The 19,562-nt window shown below is 52.8% G+C and overlaps 1 protein-coding gene across 12 annotated transcripts in view; it reads left to right on the top strand.

Annotated features, from left to right (window-relative positions):
* Positions 1–19,110, top strand: part of SDSL (serine dehydratase like) — a 37,898-nt gene extending 18,788 nt beyond the window's left edge. For 8 of the 12 annotated variants that reach the window (XM_057305703.1, XM_057305702.1, XM_057305701.1 and 5 more), the window contains one exon: positions 1,355–2,908. In XM_057305703.1, coding sequence (XP_057161686.1) covers positions 1,355–1,874 — 520 coding nt within the window. In that variant the 3' untranslated portion in view covers positions 1,875–2,908. Of the gene's footprint in view, positions 1–1,354; positions 2,909–4,658 lie in introns of those variants that run through there. The other 4 variants (XM_044389883.3, XM_044389884.3, XM_044389882.3 and 1 more) reach the window with 4 other exon arrangements.
* The last annotated feature ends 452 nt before the right edge of the window (positions 19,111–19,562 follow it).

Raw genomic sequence — 19,562 nt, 5'->3', positions numbered from 1 at the left:
CCCCTCTCAGGGAGGGTGCCCTCCCAATGGTCTCCCTCTACTTATCTACTTCATTCTGTTTTCCCTCCCAGACTTTGTTCTTATTTATGTATTTATAATTGAAGTTTATAGTTGACCCATAATATCATTCATTTCAGGCGTACCGCACAGTGATCTTGGAATCCCGTACATTCTGGCTGTGCTCACCCCATACGTGGAGTCGCCACCGGTCACCACACAAAGCCATGACCATATTATGAACTATTCCCTGTGCTGGACTTCTCATCCCCGTGGCTTATTAATTTTATAACTGAACGTTTATACCTCTTCATCCTCTTCACCTGCTTCAGCCAGCCCCACCAGCCCCCTCCCCTCTGACAACCATTAATGAGCTCGTCTGTAGTTATGAGTCTGTTTCTCTCTGGCTGCTGGCATTGCCTTTGGTCTTAGTAACAGCGATGGTAATAGCCACCACCAACCCTTCTGTAGAACTTTCTACATACCAGGCTCTCTTCCAGGCACTTGGAACGTTTTAACTCCACCCCCATCACAATCTCAGGAACCAGGGACTGGCGTTACCTCCATTTTTCAGACCAAGGAAGCTGAGGCTTGGGGAGGGGCAGTGACCTTCACGAAGTCCCACTCCTAGTGTGGGGCCCAGGTTTGACACCAAGCAGCCTGGCTCCCGAGTCTGCACACTGGGCCCCTCGGGGCTCAGAGCCAGTTCTGATGGGCTCTCCAAAGGCTCTCCCGGGCCTGAAACACGGCCCAGCTCAGGAAGGTACCAGTAGGTGGGCGATCCCAAGCACAGAGATAGAACAGCATGGACCCTGGAGCCAGACTGCCTGGATTTGAATCCACTTTCTGCTACTGACTTGCTGTGTGTCCTTGAGCTAATTCCTTAACCTCCCTGAGCCTCTCAGTTTCCTCACTTGTAAAATGGAGCTCATAAATTTCTAACTCGAAGGGGGATTACGAGAATTAAAACAGAAAACACATGCATCTATCACCTGGTAGATAGTCAGTAGAAGGTATCGTATAGACACGATAAATAATTATTAATGAACAAGATGCAAACAAATCTGTTTCCATGCTTGGCTTTCTGGGGTCTGTGCAAGGGAGGCCACCATCACGGTTATAGAGTTGGAGAGCGTGGTGCACATTTGTTGGGACACCAAATGGGACACCCCATTTGGGGGCACCTCCCCTGAGCCAGTGTTGCGCTGGGTTCTTGCCACGCTGAGCCCCAGCCCATCGCAGGGCGGGAGGGGGCCCTGGGGCTTGGAGGGCTGGGTCCATAAGGGGCGGAGGCCCGAGGATTCACCAGCTCTGCCCCACACCCCGCACTCCCTGCCCTGCCTGTCCTCTCCTGCAGCGTGGCCAAGAGCCTGGGTGCCAAGACCGTGGCCGCGAGGGCCCTGGCGTGCACGCAGGAGCTGGAGATCATCTCCGAGGTGGTGGAAGACGTCCAAGCTGTGAGCGCCGTGCAGCAGTTCCTGGGTGAGGGAGCCTTGCCCCCCCTTCCCCAGGCGCAGGAACCTATGAAGATCCTGGGTCTCTGGGTGCTCTCTCTCGACTGTATGCTCAGTGCCTATGGCAGGGCTGGGTGCACAGCAATTATGCACCAAGTGCATGCTGAGCGGGGGGTGGGGTGGGGGGGTGGGAGGGTGGCGCTCTCTCTAGCCTCCGGACATTTGTACGTGCTCTTCTTCCCGCTGGCCACCCCTCCCGGCTCCCTGTCCATGTCATGTGACTCAGGGCTACTCGGTCCTCATGGCACCTCCTCCAGGTCGCCTCCTCTGATCTTCCACCCTCATCCCGCCTGGGTTGGAGACTTCCCATGCACCAGGTCCACTGTTCACAGCTGCCTGGTTCTCATTCATCTACAGCGCTAGATGTAAACCCCGTGAGCGTGAGGCCTGGTGTGTCCTCATTACTGCTGTGACCCCAGGGCCTTTGTAGCATAGGGCCTGGCAGGGAGTGGGTGCTCAATAAATATTTGTTGAATGAATGGGTGAATGTATGAGTGAGTGGAAAGGTAGATAACGGATGGATGGATGGATGGACACATTGATTAATGGACACATTGATGGATGGACAGACAGTCAAATGATGGATAGGGGATGGATGGATGAATGCATGGATGGATGGATGGACGGACAGATGGATGGATGGATACATTGATTGATGGATACACTAATGGATGGACAGACAGACAGTCAAATGATGGATAGGGGATGATGGATGAATGGATGGATGGATAGATGGATATGCTGATTGATGGATACACTGATGGATGGACAGACAGACAGTCAAATGATGGATAGAGGAATGGATGGATGGATAGATAGATGAAAGGTGGATGGATGGAGGGATGGATGGTCAGATTGATGGATGGAGAGAGGGTCAGACGGATGATGGATTGTGAGCCGGCTGGCTAGCTCTCTGGCTGGCTTCGTGGGTTTGCAGCGCCCAGAGCTGCGGAGCGCTAAGTGCTTCTTCCTCCCTTTCTCTCTTCTCATCCACCCCGTTCCCCTGCTCCGGGCAGATGACGAGCGCATGTTGGTGGAGCCTGCCTGCGGGGCCGCTTTGGCTGTCATCTACTCAGGCCTCCTGGGGAGACTCCAGGCCGAGGGCCGCCTGCGCCCCTCCCCGGCCTCGGTCGTGGTCATTGTGTGTGGAGGCAACAGCGTCGATAGTGGGGGGCTGCAGGCTCTGAAAGCCCAGCTGGGTCAGAGCTGAGGGCTCCTCGTCCGGGATGGACACCACTGTAGCTGCCTGAAGCTCTCTCCTTGTGCTCATGGGTGGCCGTGGAAGCTGCCCGTGCTTCTGTGCCAGCTGCCTCCTGCAGGAAGCCCTCCTGAATTGCTTCCCTTGGCTCCCCTGCAGCCCTGGCCATTAAACACTCTGAGTTGAGTTTGTAACTCCACCTGGTCTGGTCTTTCTGGGTCCATGAGCTCGTAGAAGGCGCACAGCAACCTTGAGGCTGGCTCTGCGGTGAAGGGACGCTGCATCACATAGCTTGGGCAATAAAGCCAAGGATTCAAACCTTGGGTCTCTAAAGCAGTCCCGCTGTCTTACAGGTCATGCTGAACTCCTGACAGGGCTTCCCTCGCCTGGCGGACCTGCCCAGGAGGAGAGGGGGGCATTCTGTGCAGCTGTGCTCGGGCTGGGGGGGCAAGGACAATGTCACCAGGCTTTATCAAGTGCTCTGTATGTGCCAGAAACTCCTCTAGAAACTTTCTACTCATTGTCTTCTTTAATGATCACAGAGGTACTATGAAGCAGAAACCATTATATCATCCCTGTTCTAAAGATGGGGAAACTGAGGCACAGGACGGTGACCAAACCCCCTTAAGGTCCTAGTGGGCACGTGTCCCAGCCAGGCTCAAACCCTGTGATTTTCAATATGACTCTGTATTTCTTGGACCTCAGCCTTCTTTGTGTGCCGGTTGGTGGTGATGGGACCCTGGGGAAGGAAGCGGGACCTCCAGGTTGGTATGGACACACTGGTGGGTCCCAAGGAAGGTGGGTGCTGGTCCTGGAATTGGGCACCTCTCCCGGTTGGGAAGCATCTCTTAGGAAGCGGAGGGGAAATTAGAATCTGTTGGAGCCACCAGGGGGCAGCAAAGTGTCTCTGATGGGTCAGCCTGGCTCTGGGCAGGGAAGGCCCAGCCCAGCCCCTCCAGCTTCCCTTGGCCCTGCCCCTCTGGGGCTCTCAGCCCAGTTGGGGGCTGCTGAGGTCCCACAGATGGCTGGGGCCCACAAGATCTTGGCATCGGGGAGCCCTATCCAACCCTCACTGCCCTTCTGGAAACAAGGCTAGAGAATGTGGGGTCCACCAGGCATCACAGCCCCTGGTGGGTAGTGAGGCCTCCTGCTGGGCCCCCTTTCCTGCCTCCTGCAGGCTGTGTGTGCGTGGGCCAGTGCCCTCCCTTCTCTGGGCCTCAGTCTGCTCTGTGCTGGAGGAGGCCCACTTGTGGCTTCCCACCTCCTTTCCTCTCCCCAGGGTGATCCCCCTGCGGGGCGCCTCCTCCCTCCCTCCCTCAAGGGGAGAATTTGAGAGTGACAGTGAGCTCCCTCTGTCTCTGTCCCATTCTCTTTTCGGCCCCAGACACTGCCCTTGATTGTCAGCATTGCCTCTCCCGAAGCCACCGGGCCCAGCCATATTTCCTTGGAATCCTACAGTGTGAGCTCCCCAGAATAGAGGGGGCGCAGAGAGCCCCAACGGTAGACTCAGCCAGAACCGAGCCTGACGCTGTTCCTGCTCACTAGCCTTGAGCAAGCAATGCTCTGCTTCAGAGCCTCAGTGTTCTAATCTGTAAGATGGGTGCTTTGTGGATTCTTGCTATGGACCTGGCATATTTCAACCAATGCTGGTTCTCAGTATCTCCGAGCACTCCTCCCAGCACAGAGCGGTGGGGAGGAGCCAGAACGTATTCCCGTCTTGAGTAAGCTACTGTGTGCAAATAGGCCTTAGCAGTCATTTCATTTAAGCCCCACAATTACCCACATGGTCCATACTATTACGTTCATTTTTGCAAATGAGGAAACTGAGGCACAGAAAAGTTGAGCGCTTCCTCCAGGTCTTACAACAGGACCGGAGCCCCGATGTGTGAACCCCTGAGGCGCGTGCATGGAACTGCTACTGTTCTCACTACTCCTTTCCTTTGCTTCAGCTGTGGCTCCCGCCTGCCAAGCCCTCCGTGCTTCTAAATCCTACACATTCTTCAAAGCCCATTGGGAGGGCAGCCTCTTCCCAGAAGCCCCACAGGATTGCTTCAGCCAGAGATGATCTTCCCCCACCCTGTACTCCTCCAGGTGAGTGGCAGAGCTCACCTCAGTACCAGGTGCTCTGTCTCCCAGTTGGGCCTCTGCCCTTGGCCGCACTCCTGGGAGACTTGTCAGCTGCTGTTTGCTGCCCTCCTGGTCTCAGCAAGCCAGAGATAAGAAGCGAGGGGCCTGTTGACCCCATTGAGATAACACCTGTCAGTGACCTTACTGTAGCCCTTCCTGGTTGACCCCCCAGGAATGCCACGGGCAGAGCGGAGGCGCAGGGAGAGGGCGGGGACACGGGTGGTCGAAGCTGAGGCTGTGAATGCCGCGCGTGGATGCCGTGCCCGGTGTCGCAGGCTGGGTGACAGGCACAGGGACCCTCACTTCCCATCTCTGCCCTCTCACACCGCTCTGTGGGGGGAACGGGGAGCCTGGAGGAGGGTCCCGGGAGCAGGAGCTCCTCTGTGTTTGCCCAGGGCTGTGCTGAGAGCACGGCAGCCTGGGCCACCAGGTATGTGTGTACCTGCCCCGGACGTGCCCAGCCTCCCCGGTCTCCCTGCTGGGGCTCCTGTCCTGGGGCAGAGGACCCCTTGGGCTCCCTGTGGTTTCTTCTGTCCCCTCACCGGGCTGACTCCAGCCCCCTGCCTCCCGAGGCCTCTCCTCCATCTGGTCCTTTATTCCGGCCTCAAGCCTGGGAATCCAGACAAGGCAGGGTGTGAGGAGGGGGCCCAGGGTCATACCACTGTTGCTCCCCCTTTCCCAGCCTTGGCAAGAGACTGTACAGGGTAGGACACAGGGCCCGGTCCCTGCAGAGCAGGGTCTGACCCTCTCGTTGGGGACATGATGGCTGAGGCTGAGGCTTGGTGTCCCAGGTCATCTTTGTGTGGTTGTGTAGGCACGTGCATGCTCGTGACCTTGCATGCACGCGTGTTTGTGTCCGTGTGTGTGCCTGTGGGAGAGTGCACACTCTTGTATTTAGGGGGGAATGTTGTCATGAAGTGAGGGCTCTTTGATTTTCCTCCAGGTATGTAGAGCTTCACATTTTTGCATTTGGGACTTATCATCTCGTCACTAGCCACATATCAAACTTCAGTGTCTACAGTGAGGCAGGCAAGGAGCTAGACATTAGGGAATGGTGGGGACTGGAGCAAATGGAGCGCTTATGCTCTGTCGAAAGGAGGCAGCCACTGCTTGAGCACATCTGATCATGGGCCCGGTATAATAGATCTCCCGATTATTTAGCTCAGATTCAAAGCAATTTAGGAAACACCATAGGCTCTCTTTGCCCACATATTCATATAAAGTCTCTGACAAGTCCTGCAAGAAAGTGACTGCTCTGAATCGGGAGGAGGAGCACGTGGCGCCAGCTTGAGCCAGTGTGAGGGTTGTATCTCTCCTGGCCACAGTGACTGGTTCAGGGGTAGACCTAGGAGCCAAGGTGTCCAATTAGACTGTCTGTCAGGACTTCAAGAGGGAACTGGGAGGCACCCATGGACCGTTCATTTATGCAAGCCAGTACATTTTCCTTTATGCTTCAGCCCATGACTTCTGTCTCTCGGGAAGGGAAGGACCCTGACCGATGGCCCACAGTTTCTACAGGTCTCCTGAATTGCGCTCACTTGCTTTGAGCTGCGTAGGTTTGAGCCCGATCTGGGGTTGGCCCTCGGCAAAAATAAGGCCAACTCGGGAGGTTTGTTTTTCATTCTCTGCCTGTCTTGGGGTGCACTTTTCACTCTTGCTCGCAGGCACAAGGGTTCATGCTGCTTATCTTTACAGGGAGAGCGAAGCATAACCCAACGTGATATTAATGACATTGGGGGGGCGGTGTCTTATGAAGCTGGGAGGCTGTTTTAAATCAGTGGGTAGGAGCCTCTTTTGGATGTAGCTGGTGTGAGTGGCGGTTGGGGCTGGTGGAAGCCGGAGATGCCATCAGCCCTAAGAGTACAGTTGCCTAATTTTCCGTGCACCCTTGGGGCCTGGGGCCAGCATCTCTCTGACTCAGAGCCTCATGCTCCCCTTTCCTGGGAGGCCTGGCAGGACTGTTAGCTGATGGCGAGGGAGTGGATGAGCCTTAGAGAGGGGCAGCTACTCGCTCCAGGACACCTGGGGCAAGGGCCCAAGCCTCATTGCGGTGGCCTGGTAGGGCTCCTTGTTCTCACGAGGATGTAGAGCCCACTTATTCCTAATTTTTGTGTCCAGCTCCTCCAGAGCTTTCATGGGGCGTCCCATGCAGAGGGGTACGGAGGAGCCATCCCAGACCTGCACACCCAGTTCCATTATTTTGTGTCGCTGGTTTGTTTCAGAACAAATGAAGGCATGTGAGTTTATCAGGATTAGGTTCAGCTTTGTAATTCAGAAAAGGCAAAATAAGTGGCTTATACCAAAATAGACCTTTATTTCTCTTTTACTTAAAAGCCTGCAGTTAGGTAGCCTAGGGCTGGTGTCGTATCTCAGTGGCGTCAAAGACCCAAGCTCTTTTGCTTTTCATTGCACAGCTGTGAATGGATTCCATTCCCATGGTCACTTCATAGTCCCAGATGGATGCTGGGGGCCAGCCATCATACCCTCATTCCAGGCAGCAGGAAGGAGGAAAGGGTGAAGAAAGGCACCTTTCTTTTCTTTAAGGACACTCCCTATAATTAATAACACTATTTCTGCTTATAGCCCATTGGTCAGAATGTAGTCCCATGCCATAGCTAGCTGCAAGGGACGCTGGGAAATGTAGTCTTTATAACAGGCAGCCATATGCTCAGCTAAAACCAGAGATTCTCTCACAGGAAAAGAAGAATAAATGAATATTGAGGGATGGCAGGAAGTCTTTGGCATACAGAATAAATGTGTAAGCATACAGATTAAGCTGCTATAATGAAAAGACCCCATTCTACAGCACTAGATGCGAGAAGGTAGGCAGCTCTGTTCCACTGGGTTTTACGGGGACCCAGGTTCTTTCTCTCCTGTTGTTCCACCATCCCTGAAAATACCATCTTCATCCACGTGGTCTAAATTGGTCCATAATAACCAAGGCTGCAGTGGGAGAAAATAGAGGGCAAGAAGTTTCTTTTGTAAGGCCATCACCAGAATGTGGCACACTTTGCATCCATTCACAGCCCACTGGCCTGGACTAGATCACATGGCTCACCTAGCTGCAAAGGAATATGGGAAATGTAGTCTGTAGCCCAGGAGGCACTTACCCAACTGAAGCTCAGGGGAGAACTGGGATCAAAGGGCAATTAGCAGTCTTCACTAGGATGAGGAATGAAGGGATGGGTAACTGAGTGGCCGTGGATGAGGGGGTAGGAGGGGCCCTGACTGGACTGAAGTCTGTCTGCTCCGGGGTTAGATGGGAAGATGCCCAGCTCCAGACTCACCTCTGCTTGGCTGGGTGATGCTGGGCAAGACCCTGGAGGCTTTGACCATCTGGTCTGACCATGTGGTTTGCTTTGGAGAAGAGGTGATGAGTTTGGAGAAATATCGAGAAAGTGGAATCGACCCAACCTGGTGATTCATTTGGTGGTGAGGGGACCCCCAGGGTTGGTGACCATCTGGGAAGATAGCTGAGAAGGGAGATCCAAAGGAGGGAGGATGTGGGAAGAAGAGCTAGTGGATTCATTCATTCATTCATTCATTCATTCATTCAGTAATTCATTTAGCAAATATTTATCAAGCACCTACTTTGTGTTGGACACTTTTGTAGGTGCTGGGAATACAGCAAAAGCCCTGGCCTCAGCGGGCTTACATTCTAATGGAGAGAGACAGACAATAACAAATCCCCAAATAAAAATATGACATGTCAGGTGCTGATAGATGCTGTGAGGAAGGATGGGGCAGGATAAAGGGAGACAGAACGCCTGGAAGAGGTGGGGGGCTATTTTATTTTGTTGGAGTATGCCAAAGCAATCCCAGGTATTATGTAGTTTCACTCATACAGTACGTCAGTATGGTCCCTAACAGATCAGGAAAAAATTTTTTTAATGTAAGCATCACACCATGACCGCATCAATCACAATTAACAAATAACTCCTTAATGTTATCTACTACTCAGGCTGTATTCAGCTTTTCCCAGATTGTCTTGAAAATGTCTTGTTGGTTTGTTGGAATCAGGGTCCAAAGGGTTCACATTGCATTTGGCTGTGAAATGGGTCTCTTGGGTCTCTTAATCTATTGGTAGGTTGAGGTAGGATGGGCCAAGTAGGCCTCTTAGAAAAGGTGAAATCTGAGCTGACGTCTGAAGGAAATGAAAGAACAAGCCATGTGGGACATGTGAGGGAAGAGCAGAGGGAACAGCCCATGCAAAGGTCCTGAGGTAGGGACATGTGAGGATGCTAACATGGCTGCAGGGGAGTGGGTAAGGGAGAGAATGGCAGAAGATGGGAAAAGACAGAAAGGTTAAGAGTGTATGTGTGTAGGGAAGGGAACAGGACATTGGATCATGGAGCATCTTGCAGGCTGTGGGTTAGGACTGTGGTTTTTACTCTGAGCATGAGGGAGAGCCCTGGGACAGTAGAGCATGAGACCACATCCCCCCGCCTGCATCCCTCAGCCCTGTCCCCAGCTTTGAGTTCCATCTCCTGTCCAGAGACACCTCTGTCTCTGCAGTGGATTCTATGGGTGCCCTTCCCCCTGACTCAAACCCCTTTATCAGGTGGGCCCCCCCAGCTGCTGGGTGTGTGGCTGCTAACAGCCCATAGCTGCTTCCACCTGTCTCCAGAGAATAGCCAATGGGAGTCCCTGTGTCCAGAGACGCATGAGAGGTCCTGCCCTCCTGGGGTAGCCCATAGCCGATGACCCACAGATGGAGGGATAGAAAAGGCAGACCCCCTTGCAAGCTTGGGGGGGGGCAGCTTGGTGGTGCCATCCCTGGAGCAGGGATCCCAGGGGTGGTGGGTGGGATCAGGCTGAGGCCAGACCCCCCCCCCCAGCCCTCCTCTCCCTCTGTTCACTCCTACTGCCCTCCGACTCCGAGCGCTCCCTCCAGAAGTCAGGTGCCAAGAATCCCCAGCTCGAGCCCTCCCTCCAGAAGTTGGGTGCCGAGAATCCCCAGCTCGGACTCTGAGCCACCCTAAACAGACTCTCCCGCCCCTCTCCCCGACCCCTTGGCCTCTCCCTTCCCCAGTGTTTGTGCTTTTTAAACTCCACCAAAAATGTCACGGGCTGGTTTCTCTCATTGCTTCCAAACTCCCTGATAAATTCCACTGGCCGGGCAACCCCAGGAGAGGTTTTCTGGAGCAAGGAACCCCATAAATCACCTGGCTGCCACTCCGGCGTGGGCAATATCTTATGTAAAAAGGTGTTTCCTGGGAGCGCCACAGGCAGGAGAATCCTATTACAAGCCGCCCCATTAATTATAAAGAGTCAAGTCGACCCTTTGCTGCGATTTTTTATCTTAAGTCCGAAAACTGATTACCTTCACCAATCCTTCCTCTTCCCTCCCACCTCCTCCCCCCCCAAAAAAAAAGAAAAAAGAAAAAAACCAACCCAAAGAATAAAATAAATGTTTGAAGAACAAATACCAAAGTTTCTCCATTGAGGGCAGAAGCAGCGGGGAGAGAAGTGGGTGGGAAAGGGCCTTTGATTTTCCCTTTAAGGTAAAACGTATCAGTGCTTGGCCTGAGCGGGGCCGAGCACTTTCCTTGACTGGTCAAGCCTGGGAAGTGGGAGCTCTAATCCGTCCCACATTACAGACAGGGAAGCGGAGGCTCCTCTGACGTTATGTGACGCAGCCGCTTCTTCTGAGCTGGTGAGGTGAGCAGAGAGAGGGCCAGGCTGGGTATTTAAAGACCTAGGTTCAAACTCTGCCTCTGCTTCTTACTAGGGGGGACCTGAGCAGGAGAATTCACCTCTCTGAGCCTCAGTTTCCCCTCTTGCAAAACAAGGAATAAAAGACCCCACTGGGCCCCCTGACCAGTTTTGAGGCTGCCCCCTGCCCCCTGATCTGTTTGGAGTCTTGAACAAGCCAAAGGCAGATCTTTGCTCCCAGCCCTCACCCTGCTTACATTATCCCATGTCCCCTCTGTATTCAGAATAAAGGGTCCACCCCTCACTTTGGCCTACAGAACCCTATATCATCTGACCTCTGCTGACCTTTCAGACCCCAACAACTGCCTTTTCCAGGCCCCTCCTCCCTTCCCTCCCCAAACTACAACCAGACCAGCCTCCTTCTCTTCCTAGAATTCACCAAGCTTGATCCTGCCTCAGGGCCATCATCAGTGCTGTTCCCTTTGTCTATCACACTCTTCCCCCAGATCTCAGCTAAGTGGGCACTTCTCCTCATGCAGGCCTTACCTCAGAGGGGCCCTCCTGGCTCACAGCCTTGCCTCGCAGGGCTGAGTCTAGGTTGAGGCAAGCAAGGCACTCACCTGGGGAGCAAAGAGTGAGGGATGCCCCAAACTCAGAAATCAAGATAAATTATATTGTAATAAATGATTTTTTCAATTAAAATTAATGCAAAAGAAAATTGTGATGAAGAAAATAGTGACATTTTAAATGAAGATAGGGTCTCACTTGGCCTTGCGTGTCTTACCTCACTGAATCCCAGGCCTGTCAGATCCTGTCTTGACTGGACAGGTTGCCATTTTGCTCATTATGGGCTATTTTGCATTAATTGTGATTTTTCAAAATATTATATGAAAACACAATTTACCTCGATAACTGAGTTTTGGGTGAGCATCTCTCCCACCCCGCCACTTAAATTTTGCACCCAAGGCGAGTACCCCTCTTGCCCCACCCTGGCCTGGCCAGATGCCCCTCCCAGCACCCAGGGCCTCTTGATCTCACCGCCTTCTCCTCCTACTGCTATTTGAAATGATGCTTCTTCTCTCTTGGCTCTTGTCCCTCCCAGTGAAGTATCAGCTCCATGAGGACTGGGATGGAGCCTATTGTATTCACATCGGTAACCCAGAGCCCAGAAGAATGCCCACACATACTAGGCATTCAGCAGATATGTGCTAACGGAAGGAATGAAGGAATGAATGAACGGAGAGAAAGTTCAAGAAGTCAGGCAGGTGTCTGTCTGTACAACTTGGCCACAGGGTCTTTGGTCCATTTTTCTGATGAGGAGGCTGAGGCCCAGAGGGGATGAGTCACCTCGTCAGGGGGAGAATCCCCTGGGGCTGCGCGTTGACCACAGAGAAGTCTCTGGTGACCTGGAGTGGGCCAGATCGCGGCCAGCTCTGCTGGAGCACGCACGTTCCTGAAACGTGGTCCCCGAACTCCTGCTGCCACCTCGGATTGTGTGACTCCATGCGTCATCTTTACTGTTACCCAGTTCGTACGTTTCTTGAAACCTTAAATGCCTTTTAGAAAGAAAATGTTATCACCACTCTAAGTGGAGAAACGGTATCACTTCTCAGAATTAGGTAATAAACATAGCGATAAATAAAAGGAGAAACAAAACGATCCCTTTACGTGGTCGCTGGCTTCTGTGTGCCACGTCTCCCAGCCTGCCTGTAGTGCATCTGATAAACAAGCGTGAGACGAGCGTGTAAGACACACCAGCACCCAACAGAGACTGGCCCCCAGACAGAGGAGCGGAGAAAGAACCCCAAGTGTGACCTCCTGCTGTGTATCGGGCTTCGTGAAAATGCCCATTCCCCCAGAGGTCCCTGTCCCTCGCTGCAGGGACACTCTGCCTTGATTAAATAATGGTCTGGCAGAACCACACAAAGATGTCGATCTTATTTCAGGGACCCCTCCCCCCCAAAAAAGTGCATGAAGCAAACTCCCTCTAGCAGGGTCCGCCAGGAGGAGCCCCCCCCCCCCCAGCTCCAGCAGAGGCTCCAAAGCTTCTTTGTGCAGCAGCAGGGATGGATTTTTTAGTTAGGTTTGGGTGTCCTGTAGGTCCCAAACATAATCAAATTGCATTTCTTTTTTTTTCTCTCATTTTTAAAAAATAAGGTGAAACACAACATAAAATTAGTCGCATGAAGGTGAACAATTCAGAGGTGTTTAGCGCATTCATAACGAGGTGCGACCACCTTCTCGAGCCAGCAAGACATTTCCATGTCCCCAAAGGAAACTCGTGCCCAGTAAGCAGCCACCCCCCATCCCCCACCCCCTAGCCTGTGGCAACCAGCGATCAGATTTCTGTGTCTATGGATGTGCCTGTTCTGGACATTCTGTATAGATAAGACCAGACAATATGTGGTTTTCTTTCTTTTTTTTTTTTGAAGTATTTTTATCTAGAGAGAGAGAGAGAGAGAGCGTGCATGCGTGCGCGTGCGCACTCGTGCACAAGGGGGGCGGGGCGCGGTGAGAGAAGCAGGCTCCCCAATGAGCAGGGAGCCGGAATACGTGGTTTTCTTGTGCCTCGCTTCTTTCCCTCAGCGTCATGTTTTTGAGGTTCCCCTGTGTCTTAGCAGGTGTCAGTCCTTCATTCCTTTTTTATGGCTGGGTAGTAACATCCCACTGAATGGACGTACCACATCTTGTTCATCCTCCAATTGTGGACAGTGCATTTCTTTTTAGACAGATTGCCAAATTATTCTTGATTAAGCCTCGACCTCCTACTACGTGCCAGACACATTCTTATCTTCCCAGGCCCTATCATTTTCCAGCTGACAACATGGATATCTTTAAGGACGTTCTGAAAAGTCGTAAATCGCGTGTCTGTCTAAATAGGCTGTGAAGTTAGTCCTTGTTTTAAAAAATGCTTTAGGCACTTCTTCAAAGAAGAAAACAGGTTCATGGTAACAATAGCATCCAGGAAGAGGTCACTGTTATTCTAACTATCCCATTATTACGTCAGTCAGGGTCTGTGACTCTGTGGCCTGCTCCCTTCCAGGCACTGTGCTTGGACTCTGAGAAATGTCTGACCTCAATCCTGACCATGAACCCTCGGGTTAGATCTGATTGTACCCTTTCTGTACACGGCAAACCTCAGAGAGGTTGAGTGTCCAACGTCAAGTCACACAGTTCCTGGTTTCAAGTTGCTCGCAGCCTGGGGATGGGGACAGAGACCCAGTGTGGGTTGGGATGTTCCATGGGGAAGATGTGGACACTGGCTCGGCTGGTGGCCTCATCTTCCCTTAGTCAGTTTGACCGAGGAGTTGGGAACCCTGCTGCTTCTGAGCAAAGAAGACTTGCGTGGTGAGATTTTCCTCCAGCAAGAAAGGGATCAGTCAGAATCTGGGTGTGTTCTAAGCGAGTCCTTCAGAAACCAACTGTGCGCTCCAATCCCCTGAGGATCGGACGCCTTGTGGCTCTGAAGTTCCAGAGTGGAGCCTGAGGTTCTGGATTTCTCCCCGGCTCCCAGGTGCTGCCGCTGCTGGGCTCAGGACCACACCTGGAGCATCACCGGGCTGGAAGATCTGGATTTGGTTCCCAACTCTGCTGTGAACTCTCTGTGGGAACTTAGGCCAGTCTCTTGCCCTCTCTGAGTCTCGGTTTATTTCCCTGGTCAGTGGGGGCATTGTCCTCCATCTGGAACATTCTCTGAAGGATCAAAAAAAAAAAAAAAGTGGTGTTGGCACCAGAAAGCCATGGGCACCTGCTGGGGTGAGGGATTTCCTCCCAGAGCCCCCAGGAGCCCATCAGCAGGTGCGAGAGGGGAGTGGGGGCAGTCCTGAGCCCTGGCAGAAAACTCAGGAAGAGGAGGCCAGAGGCAGCAAGGCCCCAGAGAAGTGGCGGGAGAGGTTTCTGTTCATCACAGAAATGGCCCATTTGCAATGATCGGTTGCCCAGGTGTTAATAACGCTAATGGCATAGGAAGGGTAAACTCGGTCACTTGGCTGAACAGAAGAAATATGCAGAGAAGTGTTCAGGTTTCCATAAATCAGCCGTGTGCGGCGCTACGAGGGAGACAGGACTTAAAATTCCGGTCAGGAGATGGGTATTCTCATAATCCGAGCTGGAGAGGTAATTTATTCTGTTTATATCTTTTTACTGCACGACAAGGCTTGGGAGCAGGAGCTCTCCACAGCCATTCTGCATTTTAAATATTAGTCCTAAGCACAGTGGGTCAGCTTTCGTGCTCTGTGGGGTGTTCATTTCAGGGCAGGGGCACAGGGCTGGGGCCGGGGGAGAGCCTGACGATGGGGGCTGGAATACATGTGGTTTCACTGGTCAGTGTTGCCAGGGTGACAGCCTGGGGGCCGCCAGGGACAGGTGACGGGGCCCCTTTTGCCCCAAGCTGGAGGGCACGCCAGGAGCTGGCTAACCTCCTTACTGGCACAGCTCAGAGTATTTTTTTCCCCTCTCAGAAATCTTTTATTTTTAAATGATAATAAATACAGGTGATGGAGAGATAGAAGGAGAGGAACAGATACATTAATGGAGGTGGAAGGGGAAGGATGGGAGGCGCGGAGGGGCGATGGGAGGGTGATCGGGAGAAGCAAGGGCAGGTGGAGAAGCCGGAAGTCCTTGTGTCTTTTGACCTTGGCAGTTTTCATTATGCCCTTTGCCCTCTGACTGGTTTTCTTGAACCCCCACCCCCCACCCCCGGAACAAAATCCAGTGAGGTGGCTACCAGTGAGAATTAGAATTCATTACAATTTCTCCTAAAGAGCCTCTTTTCATGGCAGCTGGAATGCATACATTCATTCGTGTAGTTGTTGCTCTGCCGAGAACGAGACCTTCCCGGGGTCAGGCTGTGTCCTGGATCCAGGGGCAACATGAGCTCTGGGGGCAGGAGCTCTGGATTCAAACCTGGCTCTGTCATCACTCCCTGGTTGCATGCCTCAGGCAGCTCACTTCACCTCTCGGGGCTCAGTTTTCTCATCTGCAAAGTGGGGTTAATGGCACTCATGCTGAAGGGTGGTGTGTGAGGGTCTATGTGGACTCCAGATGGACAAGGCTTTGTCGGGCAGTGGTCCTGCAAATTTGGGGGACATCAGAATCAGCTTGGGAGCTTGAACGTGTGGCACATGCGGGGCCCCATGCCTGGGAGCAGTGCCAGCCGTGGGCCCGGAGGCCTGGGGAGATACGTACTTCTAGCAAGCACCGTCATCTGGTCACACTTTGAGAAAATGGTTGGGGGTGTCCAGGGACCAGCAATCCTCCAGCTCTCCCCTTTCCCTGTCCCGCTGTCCTAGGGAACTACCTTCCTACCTTAGTGGGCCCAATACCATGACCGTGGGCCCCGCAGGGCACTGTGACGGGGTGGCTGGGGCTGCAATTTCTACTCTTACAGTCCCTGGGTCCAGTAGGCTCTTGGGGAGTTGAGAGAAGCTCACAGGAGTGGGTGTTGGTTTGAGCTGATGTTGACCAGCACCTCCCTTGCCCCCCCACCCCGGCCACCAGTTGTCGTTCTCCAAGGAAGCTGGTGGGGGCAGGGAGATGGGGGTGGGGATTGAACCTGGGATCTAGATTTCCAGAACCTTGACCACAGGTTGAACGACATCCCTCCAACGTGAATGAAATGCCCTTGTGAGTCCATTTTGCAATGGGGCAAACCAAGGCTCGGAAAGGTGACGCAGGGACCAGTCAGATACTCTCTGAGACCCCAGGGCCCTTGCTCTGTTCTGCCCCCATCCTCCTCCCAGGGGACCGCTGCTCCCATCCCGACTCACTCAAAAACACTCAGAGGAAGGGCCCTGGGAGTTAGCCTCAAGTACTGACCTGGACCCCACAGATGCCTCTCCCTCCTGGAGTCTGGTGTCTGGAACTAGCATCCGAGATCTTGACGAGACCACCCCAGGGTTATTCAAGTACCCCCTGATGCACGGGGTGGCTCCTTCCACACCCGATTCTCCCAGCTGGAAACCGTGGGCGTGTGAAGGGCAGGTATACACTCCGTGCATACGTGTGTATACCTGGGTCTGTGTGTGTCCACAGGGGCTGGGCATGTGGGTTCAAAGCAAGTATCTGGGGGCGCCTGGGGGGCTTCGTCAGTCAAGCGTCTGCCTTTCGCTCAGGTCATGATCTCAGGGTCCTGGGATCGAGCCCCACATCAGGCTCCCTGCTCAGCAGAGAGCCTGCTTCTCCCTGTCCCTCTGCCCCTGCTCGTGCTCTCTCTTGCTCATTCTCTCTCTCTCAAATAAATAAATAAAATCTTTAAAAAAACAACAGAGCAGGAATGTGTAGACATGCACGTGTGTGCTTCTATGCACTTGCATATCTGCACTCACGCGGGGGGGGTTGCACATTAACGTGCGTGTGTTTGCACGTACCTACGTGTGCACCAGCGTGTGGAGTGTGTGCCTGTCATCAAGAGTGTGCCTGTGTGTGCGACTGCAGGAGTGTGTCCATGTGGCTGGTGCGTGTGTCTACGTGCCTGGGCCCGTGTCTGTATGTGTGGGTGTTTCTGTTTGTGCACATTTTGTGTGTGTGAATGTGTAATTGTGTGAGCATATACACGTTTGGGGTGTGTGTGTGTGTGTGTGTGTGTGTGTGTGTGTGTGTAGCGGGATGGCGGGGGGGAGGGGTGGTGCTACAGTGAATTCCCAGCCTGTGTGTCCACTCGGCTGCCCCGTGACGGAGTTCCTTGGCAGCTCTGGCTCAAGCTTTCCACCAGGGTAGGCAGCTGGGGGTCTGAGTGCACCCACAGGAGGGAGTGCTCCCACCTCTTGCAAATCCCCTTCTCCTTCCTCCTCCCTGCCTCCGCCACCCAGTCACAGGCCTGTCTGTGGGGAGCGGAAGTAGGTCCACTCCCCTGAACTTCACTTCCCCGGGTCTCTCTCTGGTGAAAGTTCTAAGGGAGCCCTCCTCAAAAAATTCACATGTGCCCAGCAAACATTTGGGGGCCTGGCAGAGATGGGGCCCAGAATCTTGCAAATTCTCTCTTGGGTTCTATGATTCATTACCATCAGGGCACCGTTGTGGGACAGAAGCACAACCCAATGCCTACGTGGGCTTGAATCCCTGCTCTGCCACTCCCCGGCTATGTGACCTTGGGCAAGTCCCTTGACCTCTGTGAGCATCCTAATGGGGCAAATAACACCTACGCTGATACAAGTCCAAAGATTTAGCTAGGAGGACATTTATTCCAGCATGGTTTTAAGTGGTAAAAAAAAAAAAAAAAAAAAGGAACAGACCCAAATGTCCAACAATAGCACTGGTTAAAAAGAAAACAAAAACCCAGCAAGGGTGGGTCAGCCATCACCAGCAGGTTTCAGCCAGTCAATCCCAGGATGACATAACTTTGACTACGATCAGGTCATTAATCTGGGAGATACTGTTGAGTGAACCGGAGCCGGTAACCACATGGCAATGTTGAGAATGATCGCTAGTATCAAAATGAAGAAAAAAAGAAAAGTCTGGAAGGAAAGGCATCAGATACATTACCAAGGTGCTTGAGATTCTGGGTGATTACATTTTCTTCCCTTCGTTTATCTGAAATTTCTAAATTTTCCTCAATGAGCAAGGAGCATTCCTCTGAGAAAGATAAACGCATGTAAGGGCAAGAAAAGAAAAAGCCAAACCACCTTGCGTGATTCTCACGAGGTCCGTATACAAGAGGGAGAGATTAGCAGGACTCTTAGCCCACTCCTTGGTGGTCCACGTCTCCTCCTCTCCTTCGCCCCCCTCCCCTGTGTCCGGCTGCCACTAAAGGGGGCAAGCTCCTGCCCCCAGTTTGGCTGAAAACCAAGGCAGGACACGTTCATATTTATTTTTATCTCCCTCATCTGCTTTCCTAGCCCTACAGTGTCTGAGTTGGAAGGGAGGGTAGGAAGCCCATCTCCCATCCCCACTTTTGCAAGTAAGGAAACAGGCCTTGTCTTCAGGCAGTGGCCCAGGCCTCCCAAATCTCACCTAGCACTCTTCCCATCACACTGATTTACCTAACGGGGCCAGATAGGAGGTGGAGAACACATCCGCTTTGCTCTCCCTGGGGTCCTTCCGCCCTAATACAGCCTTGCAGATAACTAGCAACAGCTTACCAGCCGGATTTACAGGAGGCCTCATCGGGAGGGAAGCTAGAGTTCTTCTGACACCCCGGGGACAAATCATACAACCACTCATCCGTCAAATATCTTGAAGGCCTACTATGCGAGGGGCAGGCTCGTGTTAGATGGTGGTCTTTATATAAAGCATGGGGCCATACTGTGCCGGACACATAGTGACTGTCAAAAAAATTGGCAGCTACTTTGATTACCAAAAGCACCCCCTTCCAGATGGCTTTATACCCATCAAGTCTGTTTTATGTGGGACACATGAACTAGAGAGAAGGACTCTGTTCACTTGGAGGGACTCTGGGGACAGGCACACACACGAAAGAAAACTACACAGCACTGAGGGAAAAAAGAATTTTTTTATTAATCTTTCTTTTAAAAAAAGTTGATTTTTTGTTTTTTGTGGGGTTTTTTTAGGTAAACCTCTTTCTGTCTCCCCTCCCTCACTCTGCCCACCCTCCTCTTAAAAATATAAAAATGTCCAACCCCGGATAACTAGAGTACAATAAATAAACAGTAAACACAAAAACATACTTTATTTGTTTCTTCTTTATACAAAATAAGGAAACTAGAAGCGTTCGACTTCCAAAAAAGTATAATACTGTACATCCTGACGACCCAGCCTCCAGGCCCCGGGCAGGGAGGGTGGTCTGTGGGCCGGAGCCCAGAAATCTTGGCGCCTTGCCCAAGGGGAGAGCAGGGTGGGCGAGTGTTCCAGTCTGGTCTGGACCCCCGGGCTCACAATAAATGTCAAAGGAAGGAAGGGTTGGGGGGTGCCTGGCCCGGGGCCGCGAGGTCCGGACCGCCCCCTTCCTAGAAAGCTGACCTTGATCCTCAAGTGTGGCCACCTGGGGGCGCCCGCGCGCAGGCGGCTCCGTCCTCCTCCCGGTGACACCCCCACTCGAGCGCGCTCCTCTCTCGCTCTCTCTCCATCTTCTCGCGCTCTCTCCGGCTGGCGCTCTCTCCATCTTCTCTCTTCCT

This window comes from Ursus arctos, unplaced genomic scaffold, assembly GCF_023065955.2.
Source record: "Ursus arctos isolate Adak ecotype North America unplaced genomic scaffold, UrsArc2.0 scaffold_34, whole genome shotgun sequence".
Classification (NCBI taxonomy): Eukaryota; Metazoa; Chordata; class Mammalia; order Carnivora; family Ursidae; genus Ursus; species Ursus arctos.
This window is presented reverse-complemented; position numbering and strand designations above follow the sequence as displayed.